This window comes from Gorilla gorilla, chromosome 16 (assembly GCF_029281585.2).
Source record: "Gorilla gorilla gorilla isolate KB3781 chromosome 16, NHGRI_mGorGor1-v2.1_pri, whole genome shotgun sequence".
Classification (NCBI taxonomy): domain Eukaryota; kingdom Metazoa; phylum Chordata; class Mammalia; order Primates; family Hominidae; genus Gorilla; species Gorilla gorilla.
This window is the reverse complement of record NC_073240.2, coordinates 21,025,725-21,037,592: the sequence shown is the minus strand read 5'-3', so window position 1 is coordinate 21,037,592 and position 11,868 is coordinate 21,025,725. Positions and strand designations below refer to the sequence as shown.

Sequence of the window (11,868 nt, the reverse complement as noted above, 5' to 3'; positions counted from 1 at the left end):
AAATTGTGAGTTCCTTTGTGAAGATCCAAGGACCTTAAAGGACCTCTGAATAGCCAAGAATAATCATTCCTGTTTTTCATCTTCAATGGAAAAAAGAGCCCATTATACCTTTTTAGCCTATTCTGGAATAAATAACAATGAAATTTTATTTAGTGTAAACTAACAAAGAAAACAGAGTAAGTTAATGAAATGTAGTCTCTACAACTTGTCAGACTGTTTATTTTTTATTTGTTTTTTATTTTTAGTTGGACTTTGTTTTTGAGACGGAATCTCACTCTGTCACCCAGTCTGGAGGGCAAGGGCTTGATCTCGGCTCACTGCAATCTCTGCCTCTCAGGTTCTAGTGATGCTCCCTGCTTCAGTCTCCCTAGTAGCTGGGATTACAGGCGCACACCACCACGCCCAGCTATTTTTAGTAAAGACAGGGTTTCGCCATGTTGGCGAGGCTGGTCTCCAACTCCTGACCTCAGGTGATCTGCCCGCTTCAACCTCCCAAAGTGCTGGGATTACAGGCTTGAGCCACGGCACCAGGCAACATGCTAATTTTTGTATGTGTGGTAGAGACGGGGTTTCACTCCATGTTGGCCAGGCAGGTCTCCACCTCGATCTCAGCTGATCCACCGGACTCGGCCTCCTAAAATGCTGGGATTACAGGCCAGAGTCACCGCGACCGGCCTGCGTCCATGTTACTTAAAGTACAAAGTAACCTACAAAGTAACCGGCCAGGCGCGGTGGCTCACGCCTGAAATCCCAGCATTTTCAGAGGCCGAGGCAGGCGAATCACCTGAGGTCGGGAGTTGCCGAGACCAGCCTGACCAACATGGAGAAACCCCGTCTCTACTAAAAAAAAAAAAAAAAAAAAAAAAAAATTAGCCAGCATGGTGGCACATACCTGTAATCCCGGCTACTCAAGAGGCTGAGGCAGGAGAATCGCTTGAACCTGGGAGGCGGAGGTTGTTGCAGTGAGCCGAGATCGCACCATTGCACTGTAGCCTGGGCGTCAAGAGCCAAACTCCGTCTCAAGAAAAAAAGATTACATCCTGGCACGGTGGTTCATGGCTGTAGTGGCAGCAACGGTGGCAACCCCAGAACCTGTCCGTGCCACCAGCAGCGGCTAACCCCAGGGTCGGACGCCGCCACTGCGCCTAAATCAGGCGGTGGGACCTCAGCTGTGTGAGGGCGAGAACCTGCCGCAAAGCCTCATCCTGGCAGCTATACAGGGCCCAGAGGTCGCGAGCCTACGCTGCCAGCGCGGGCCAAGGAAGAGCAGAGCCCAGGGTGGAAGGGCGGTGCACTCGGCGACCCTCAGCGGTCTGGGCCCAGCCCTGCAGCCTCCACCGTGGACTCAGGTGCAGCTCCCACCTGAACCTGGCACGCGGCAGCGGGGGCTCCAACCCGGACCCTGTCAGTGCCAGCAGCAGGGCGGATACTTGGGTCAGAAGCTTCCAGGGCGCCTAAGTGAGGGGGTCGGTCCCCAGCTGCAGGAGGGCGGGAATCGACGCTCAGCGCCGCCCTGGAGGCTGCACGGTGCCCAGTACCAGGGTCCAGCTCCTGGATCGCGGGTCGGGGAGGGGCCAGGGGCGGCTATGTCAAGCAGGCCGTGTTGCAGGGCGCCCCCCACGTTCCGCTCCAGGGAGGCCCGCCAGCCCGGCAGCGCCTCAGCGGCCGGTGCCACCTGCACGCGGTGCCCGGTGAAGCGCGGCCAGGGCCCGTGTGTCCTCAGCCTGCTGAGCTGCGCGTGAGCTGCTGCTGTAACGCTCTAACGTTAGAGCAGCTAACGGCTCTGCTCAGAATTTCTCCCGACAGAGGCCGGAGTGTTCAAGAGCTTGGCGATACAGAAATTTCTGCTGGTGTTGGGGCGGGTGCGGGAACTGAAGACGGGCGAGTGCGAGCCGGGGGCGGGTGCTGGGGAAGGGTAAGCGGGAAGCGAGGGCGAGGGGTAGGGGCTGGGGAAGGGCGAGCGGGAGGCGCGGGCTCTCTCTAGCAGGGGGCTGCAGCCATGAAGAGGCTCTTAGCTGCCGCTGGCAAGGGCGTGCGGGGCCCGGAGCCCCCGAACCCCTTCAGCGAACGGGTCTACACTGAGAAGGACTACGGGACCATCTACTTCGGGGATCTAGGGAAGATCCATACCGCTGCCTCCCGGGGCCAAGTCCGGAAGCTGGAGAAGATGACAGTAGGGAAGAAGCCGGTCAACCTGAACAAAAGAGATATGAAGAAGAGGTACCAGGCCCTGACTGAGCCGGGGCTGCAGGAGGAGGAGGCGGCTGTGGGAGGATCGCCCGTTCAGAGTGGTGGCTGGGGGTCCTGGGGACGAGGGGAGCAGGTGGAGGAGTGGCGGGCGATGGGGCGGCCGTCCTGGGCCCCGAGGTCTTGGCCTTCTTCCCGGTCAGGCCCCCAGGCCTGGGATGGGGACGCCCTGCAGGGCGGAGGGCCCAGGCCACCTTAAAATCAACCCCAAGCTTTAGCTGCTTTCTCCTTCACTTCCACTTCCCCTCACAAAGCACTGTGTAGAAAATTTTAAAGTGATTAAACTCACAAAATTAAGTACATACAGGGTTTTACTTTTAATGTACAGGTTTTAAAAGATAATGTTAGATACACTATGAAATGGTGCATAATGAAATAATTCCCATAATATATGACCTTCTTGGCTAAAAATTCTTTGGATAAAGTCCAATGTCCATTTTGATATCAATGAATGTCTATGTAAATATGTTCTTTGCTGAGGGACCTTAGAAGGAAACTTCGAGGTGGGAAGATGGTTTATGTTCTTGAATTTAAGAAGACTCATTTTTCTCAAGATGCGACTTACCAGTTTTACATAAACCAAATAAAGCTATTAACGTTTTAACATTTTTTAAATTACACAGGCTTTTACTGTTGTGATGACATTTTAAATATTTTGTAATGGAGTAGAAAAGTCTTGCCCTCCTAGATATCAAAATGCGCTATTAATTTGCACAAAATGGGCCAGGAGCGGTGGCTCACGCCTGTAATCCCAGCACTTTGGGCGGCCGAGGAGGGTGCATCATCTGAGGTCAGGAGTTCAAGACCAGCCTGGCCAATATGGTGAAACACCGTCTCTACAAAAATACAAAAATTAGCTGGGCCTGATGTCGGGTGCCTGTAATCCCAGCTACTTGGGAGGCTGAGGTGGGAGAATTGCTTCAACCTGGTAGGTGGAGGTTGCAGTGAGCCGAGATCCCACCATTGCAATCCAGCCTAGGTGACAGAGTGAGACTCTGTCTCAAAAAAAAAAAAAAAAAAAAAAAAAATCACAGATTGTTTGCGAACAGCTGAAAAGACAGGTAAATGAATACAACAAAATAGAAAATCCAGAAACACCCAAACATATGTAAGAATTTAGAACTTGATAATGATCACAAGGATCATTATCCTTGTGGAAAAGAATTAGTTTCATAATTCTTTTAGGAATATGAATTATTAGGAAAAGAATTAGTTTCATAAGTGAAATGCCTGCTTTTTGGAGAAAACTAGATTTTTATGGCACAAAATAAGTTCCTGATGGAATATAGATTAAACATTTTTAATATACAAAAAGATAAAAATACCAGAAAAAACATAAATGCCTATTTACACAGATACATTTTTATGTTGACAAAACCTTTCTAAGAAGCTCAGAAGCAAGCATTCTGAAGAGTAATTTAGTAGAACAAAAATTAAATCGCCCTGCATATGAGAAAAAATAAAAGGCAGCATACTTGTAAAATATTTACTACTCATGTATGTGTGTGTGTGTATACATATCAGAATTAAAAATCTTCCTTTTATAGAGAATTCACTCAAATCAACAGAAAACCCTCTAATTTAAAATTGGGCAATTTAAGTTAGAGATCTAAATTGCAGATCTAAAAAAGTACTTGGCCTCTAATTTAAAACTGGGCAAAGTCCTTTTTTAAGATCTGCAAGTAACCTATGCACACAGGAAACAATATTAGTGTTCCTGGTTAGAGAAGGCATTTAAGTTAAAAGAGGAATCAAATACTGTTTTCTATCCACAAAGTTTGTGAGGATAAAAAGCAGTGATATTTATAGTACTCCTTAAAGTGTAAGTTGCAGATGAGTTTTCAAATAAACAATTTGATGGTAAGTACCATATTTAAAAAATTGTATATGCCCATTAGTGATCCATTCTATTATACTAAAATATTTTTAGAAAATAATGCAACATACACACAATTTCTTTTCTGAGCACTGCTTAAAATATCAATGTATTAAAAAGAATCCATTTAATGGCTTTTATAAATACATTTCAGTGAGTTTACAGCATGGGATAATATGTGACCACTCAAGGTAGAAACATATACAGAAGTATGTTGACATTTGAAAATGTATTTTGGTGTACCAAGTGAGGGTAAAATTCAGTTTGATTATACATACAGACTATGGTCTTGTGTTATCTGAAATTATGTCCAAAATATGATAAAATTTGCTATTTGAGGATACTTGTTTTAATATAAAATGTTTTTCCTTTTTATTATCTTTGATTTCTGCATTGAGCATGTACAATGCTATTAGTAAAAGTTTATTATTAATGAAATAATTTTTGGGAAGAGCAGCAATATGTATTTTGCACAGATGAAAATAATTTCTCACTTTCTATATTTTATTTTTTTGTGCATTTGTATATTCTGTGAACTTTTAGCATCTTCAGAAGAGAATCTTTTTATCTCTGCTTATTGATTTACATAGACATTTTATTAAACACATTTTTATTACATATAGGCTTATTACATATATGTCAATAACTATAGATTAATCATTTTAGTGTAGTTTTATTATTAGAAAAATAAAATGACAAATATAAGTGCTTTATTTATAGCAGTTTTTTAAGATATTGTACTTCCCAACTGTATTTATCCATTCTTTTAATCCATTTATCACATGTAAGCTGGATGCCTATTATGTAGAAGATACATTCTATTAACTCTCAAGACCTTTTCATCCTTAAAAGTTTCATGTTTACCTGCTCAGCCTGAGCAAAGTGAGAGATTTAAAATTGGAGTATTAGGACTGAATCTCAATTAAGCTTTTCCTCTCATCTTTCAAACAAAAACACTTCTGAAGTGAGAAACGAGTAAAAGATAACTACCAACCAGGATTTTGGAAATTTATAACAGCTCTAAATAGTAATATTAATCATCAAAAATACCTAATTTACATGCATTCTATAAACCTAAATATGAATTTCCATACATTCTGTAAATCTAAATATGGAATAAAATGAGCCACACCTATTTATTTGAATCCAAAGTTTTCTTTGGCTTGAAGTTTTTAAAATCTTGAAGAAGTAGTTTGTTTTAACAATTTGTTGTTTTTATTTCAACTCTCGTATTGTGTAGTACTCTAAAAAGCTAAAATTTCTTTCAGTGTTAATCCTGTGACTAGGACTGCCATCATCCTGTTGTATATACCATATTCCACTTCTTGGAAGACACTGTGAATTGTGTGATGCCTCTTTATTTTATGCACCAATTAAAGATTGTTTAAATTTCTGCCAAATATAGTTGTAATAAATAATGAATTATAAATGGCATTTCAATGTCAGAGATGTTAAAATATGAGCAATTGAGCATCTTAGAATCATTAAAATACTGTGTTATCTCTAACCTTTAAAACACACCACGAAGTAGGCATAATTGCACCATTTTACTTAAAATGTTTTCTTTATTAAGTAGTAGTAATAATTATAATATCTAACAATTACTTAGCTGTTACATGTACTAGGAACTCTCCAAAATACTTTGCATAGATTCTCAATGAGGCATCACAGTGATGTCCTGTGAGATAACTGCTGTATTCATCTCCATTTTATTGATGAGAAAATTGAGGTGCAGAAAGTTTAAGTGACAGCTAGAAAGTGAAAGACCTTAAAGTAATATTCAAGCTCAAGTTGAACTGAATCCAAAGGCCAAGCTCTTTGTATTCAAACAGGCCACTCTTTCATTAACGTGGTGAGTAATAAGAGAACGAATGTTGTACTTTCTTCAGGAGAATATTAGATATTTGTTTTGAAGGCAGAGAAAGAGCATGGTATTTAATGTTTACAATTACCTAAATCGTTGTATGTTTTGAGACAGTGGGCTATACTTTGCCTAAAAGTCCTCTCACTCTCGTAGGACTGCTCTACACTGGGCCTGTGTCAATGGCCATGCAGAAGTAGTAACATTTCTGGTAGACAGAAAGTGCCAGCTTAATGTCCTTGATGGCGAAGGGAGGACACCTCTGATGAAGGTAAATAGTAGCCAGTTTTTTCAGCGGGAGATGGATTTGGTTTAAATACATAGAATAAAAATGAATTTAGTTGAAATACAACTAGTTTGTGAAACCTGTGGAATACTTATTTTGATTTCCTATAATTTATAATGTACTTCTTGCTTTAATACTGACAGGCTCTACAATGCGAGAGGGAGGCTTGTGCAAATATTCTCATAGATGCTGGTGCTGATCTAAATTATGTAGATGTGTATGGCAACACGGCTCTCCATTATGCCGTTTATAGTGAGAATTTGTTAATGGTGGCAACACTGCTGTCCTATGGTGCAGTCATCGAGGTGCAAAACAAGGTAGACATTAACCAATGTTATTTTCAAAATATTTGAAATCCATTTGTTTTAATGTTAACATATGTAAAGCTTTTATATTTGGAAACACAAACATTCCTTGAGTGAAAATAATTTTAAAGAACTTAATTATCTAAGATTTAACCTTAAATATTAATTTTTTAAAAGAACTATTAGAGAGTATGGCTTTTCTGTGCATTTATGATAAATATTTGAATTTGTTAAAGGTAAAACTTTTTCAAATATTCTTTACTACCCAAGTTTTTTTTTCTTTCCAATTAGTGTAAAACTACAGGAAAGCAAAATTTGCCTGTGTAAATTGAGTCAACATGTAAAATTTAGGAGACGTGCAGAAATCTGGATTTCCTCTTAAAGGATTGAATCTGGTGTCTCTTGAGCACATATGACTGTTTGGTATGCTAAGACGACGTTCTAGCTTTACACAAAGCATGTTTCCAGTTTGCCACTGTGCCCACCTAGTTACATCACTTACTGAACTTACCTCTTTTGCCTCTGTAAATATTTCAGTTATCAATTCCTCTCTCATAGTATATTTTGGTAAAGGTTTCAAGGTATTCAAGACAGTTGATAGCTGTTTATAATATATAGTTTATATTTTACATTAATTCATTAATACTGGGGTTGACTTCTAGAATTTAGAAGACTTTTTAAACAATGATTTTTCTGTATATAAACCATAAATAATAATCTTTTATTAGAATGCCTTTAAGCCTTTTTAGATTAATCATGGTTGTATTTGAATAGGTTATGCATATTGCAGAAAATATTATATCCTTCTTCTTAGAATTGTCCCTTAAAATTCAAGTGATTTAGGGGCTTCTGTTATGCTAATCCACATAGATGAGTTAGAACTTTCATTAATAAGCCATTTTATTCATATTTTTGATATTTTTCCAAAAATTAAGTAGCAATTACAATAGCAACCAGAATAAAAATGGATTATTGCATTTAAAGAAGTAGATATGCATTAGGATCCTAGGATTATCATTATAATTGAGAATAAACTTTTATACTGAATTTCTAATAGCCGAGAAAAAATTGTATTGTCTTGTAATAGGAGAAACCTCATGGACCGTTTAATAATAAGCACTCAAAGTTCATTTGAAGCCAGTCTCTTTCGATTTAGAGCCACTTCCTTAGTGACCCATTTAGAGCAGGAGTGCCTGACATTGGCATCTGGGATCTTGGGATTATTGATAGAATAGAATCAAGAGAGTTTGTATCATCTACAGGAAACCTCCATTTTTCTTGGGAAGCTTTCAAAACTGTCTCCCTGAAATTCTAATTTGTCATATGTTAATCTCTGCCACAAAAATATATTGTCAAATAAGTATTAGGCAAAGTTCAAGTCATTTATTGAATAATGGACATTTAGTTCACAGTTTTATAATATTTCTTGAACATAGATAATGGTGAAATCTGTTGGGGTACAGTGCTTCTGGTAAGGTAATTATTCTTTGGAATATAGTTTAAGAAACACTGCTCTAGAGGTAATATTATAGATTACTCATTTAGTCAAAAACAAAGTATTTACTACTATGTCTTAGGGTTTAAGGATATAGAGATAAAAGATACAGCCCTTGCCCTCATGAAGCTCTTGGTTTAGATGGGAAACCATAAAATCATTACAATATAATGATTTTTGGAGATAACCAGAATTAATGTAGTGATGCAGAGGCTGAATATTTACAAGGGAAGGTGCAGTGCATGGGAAAGCACAGAAAAAGGAGAAAGAAGGGCCTGCTATTGATTTATTTGATTTACTTTCTACTTTATGTTTTTAAGTTAATAGGATATTATATAAGGTATTCAGTTCAGCTGAGAAATATGTAATTTCATGAATTATAAATTGTTCTGCTATTTTACAGGCTAGCCTCACACCCCTTTTACTGGCCATACAGAAAAGAAGCAAGCAAACTGTGGAATTTTTACTAACAAAAAATGCAAATGCAAACGCATTTAATGAGTCTAAATGGTATGGTAGTTCTTTTTTTTTTTACTAAAAAACACTTGACTAGTGTTCTAGAGTAATAATGCTCAAGTCAGAAATATTAAATTAACAACATTTAGTTAAAATTATTAGATTATAGTGAAACATATCAACACAAATTATCAGAAGAAAAGCAATTATTTGGACTGGTCAACATAAAAAACAGTATATAGTAGGACTTATCTTCTCTTATTATATTGACTGATTCTTATTTGTAATCTGATGATTTTGGTTGCATTATCTTCTATTAGCTAAAGTGGTTCTGCATCAGTTTTAAGAAGTATGAACTTTTTTAGTTTGCTTTATAATTCAATATTGAATTATTAACAGTTTTATAGTATTTTTCTAACTTCTCTTTTTTATACACTTTTTTAATTTCTTTTTTTATTATTATTATACTTTTAAGTTTTAGGGTACATGTGCACAATGTGCAGGTTTGTTACATATGTATACGTGTGCCATGTTGGTGTGATGCACCCATTAACTCGTCATTTAGCATTAGGTATATCTCCTAATGCTATCCCTCCCCCTTCCTTCCCCACACCCCTCAACAGTCCCTGGTGTGTGATGTTCCCCTTCCTGTGTCCATGTGTTCTCACTGTTCACTTCCCACCTATGAGTGAGAACATGCGGTGTTTGGTTTTTTGTCCTTGCGATAGTTTGCTGAGAATGATAGTTTCCAGCTTCATCCATGTTCCTACAAAGGACATGAACTCATCATTTTTTATGGCTGCATGGTATTCCATGGTGTATATGTGCCACATTTTCTTAATCCAGTCTATCATTGTTGGACATTTGGGTTGGTTCCAAGTCTTTGCTATTGTGAATAGTGCCGCAATAAACATACGTGTGCATGTGTCTTTATAGCAGCATGATTTAGAGTCCTTTGGGTATATACCCAGTAATGGGATGGCTGGGTCAAATGTTATTTCTAGTTCTAGATCCCTGAGGAATCACCACACCGACTTCCACAATGGTTGAACTAGTTTACATTCCCACCAACAGTGTAAAAGTGTTCCTATTTCTCCACATCCTTTCCAGCACCTGTTGTTTCCTGACTTTTTAATGATCGCCATTCTAACTGGCGTGAGATGGTATCTCATAGTGGTTTTGATTTGCATTTCTCTGATGGCCAGTGATGGTGCGCATTTTTTCATGTGTCTGTTGGCTGCATAAATGTCTTCTTTTGAGAAGTGTCTGTTCATACCCTTTGCCCACTTTTTGATGGGGTTGTTTGTTTTTTTCTTGTAAATTTGTTTGAGCTCATTGTAGATTCTGGATATTAGCCCTTTGTTAGATGAGTAGGTTGCAAAAATTTTCTCCCATTCTGTAGGTTGCCTGTTCACTCTGATGGCAGTTTCTTTTGCTGTGCAGAAGCTCTTTAGTTTAATTAGATCCCATTTGTCAATTTTGGCTTTTGTTGCCATTGCTTTTGATGTTTTAGATGTGAAGTCCTTGCCCATGCCTATGTCCTGAATGGTATTGCCTAGGTTTTCTTCTAGGGTTTTTATGGTTTTAGGTCTAACATGTAAGTCTTTAATCCATCCTGAATTAATTTTTACACCTTATACACTTTTTAAAAAATGCAATATTTGCTGGGCATGGTAGTTGTTGCCTGTTATCCCAGCAGTTTGGGAGGCCAAGGTGGTTGGATCACTTGAGGCCAGGAGTTTGAGACCAGCCTAGCCAATATGGTAAAACCGCATCTCTACTAAAAATACAAAAATTACTGCCGTGGTGGCACATGCCTGTAGTCCCAGCTACTCAGGGGACTGAGGCACGAGAATCGCTTGAACCCAGAAGGCAGAGGTTGCAGTGAGCTGAGATCATGCTACCACACACCAGCCTGGGTAATAGAGCGAGATTCTGTGTCAAAGGAAAAAAAAAGCAATATTAAATAGAAACAGGAGTTTAAAACCATTTTGTCTTTAGGATGACTATTTGCTTTAATAAAGTTGTTTTCTTTGAAGCATATTAATTTTAGGTTATCCCTATGTGACTGACTATTAATTGCTATCACCAGATACTGTGAATTTATTATTTTTTTGTTTTTTTTATAGTGTATTTTTATTTTTAATTTGTATGGGTAGAGGGAAGAAAGACATCTTTAATTTGATTAATATTTTAGCTAATTAAGATAAGCCATAGGTGAGTGATAAAGAGAAAAGAGATAGGCTTTTGATTCACACAAGACTGAGTTTAATTTCTAGCTTCCTCACTTGATAGGTGTGACCTTGCAAACATTACATAATACCAAGTATGACTTTCTATGTGAAAAGGAGAATAATAATATGTGCTTTAAGGACGATTGTGTTGAAGTAACATTATAAGTATCAACAGCATTTAATTCAGTGTCTCATACATTCTTATCAACATCATTAACTAAACTTACTATGACTACTACTAATATCATTATTCCTAATATTGTTTTAAGCCTTCAGATTGCTCTCTCTTGTCTGACTTCGAGCTGATTTTGAAGTACAAAATATTATATCAGACTAAGGAAGAAATAGATAATTCTTCCCTTAAGTCTTTGCCTCTTTTAGGTTAGTGAACAAATCATAATTCCTTGCCCCTCAAGGGACTTTATGTTAGCCAATTCTAGTATGCCATACCCCAGTGGGACATGAGTCTTTTTGCCCCTTCCTTTTAGATTTGGTGGTGATTTGCAAGGATAAACACTTGAGCACTCAAGATACTTATGTTTGTTAGTACATGTAAATGGTTAATTCTACACTGATAGGCACATATTAAATTGATTCTGCTCATAATAAGTTATCTCTTTGTTATTTTAGCACAGCCCTCATGCTTGCCATATGTGAAGGCTCATCAGAGATAGTCGGCATGCTTCTTCAGCAAAATGTTGACGTCTTTGCTGAAGACATACATGGAATAACTGCAGAACGTTATGCTGCTGCTTGTGGAGTTAATTAGTAAGTGTTTACATTTAAAGGCTAGGTGAGATTTTATAGTTTGTTTCAGGTAGTTTTTGAAAGACAATGACTTAGTTCACTTCATCAGCCAGAAACTAGGCAAAAAGCCAGACTAGTTAGAAGGAGTACTGGGTCCAGGATTCTTTATTTTAGGACTTTCAACAGCTTTATCCCTAGGGATCCTAATGTTGACTGCTTGATTTGAAGTATAACCCCTAGGCTCGGGATAAACACAGTGTCACAATTTTGATTTTTCTAATTAGTTATTTGGGTCTGGAAATGTCCACTTCAGCAGAAAACCTGATAGTGTCCGCTGGGGGCTGTCTTCCATACCTTAATA

The 11,868-nt window shown here is 38.6% G+C and overlaps 1 protein-coding gene across 1 annotated transcript in view; it reads left to right on the top strand.

Moving 5' to 3' along the window:
• Positions 1-1,926: 1,926 nt before the first annotated feature.
• LOC115933177 (ankyrin repeat domain-containing protein 30B-like) overlaps positions 1,927-11,868 on the top strand; it is a 61,004-nt gene continuing 51,062 nt past the window's right edge. Inside the window, exons 1-4 of the mRNA XM_063698401.1 lie at positions 1,927-2,220; positions 6,141-6,255; positions 6,414-6,587; positions 8,474-8,580. Coding sequence (XP_063554471.1) covers positions 2,000-2,220; positions 6,141-6,255; positions 6,414-6,587; positions 8,474-8,580 — 617 coding nt within the window. The 5' untranslated portion in view covers positions 1,927-1,999. The remainder of the gene's footprint in view (positions 2,221-6,140; positions 6,256-6,413; positions 6,588-8,473; positions 8,581-11,868) is intronic.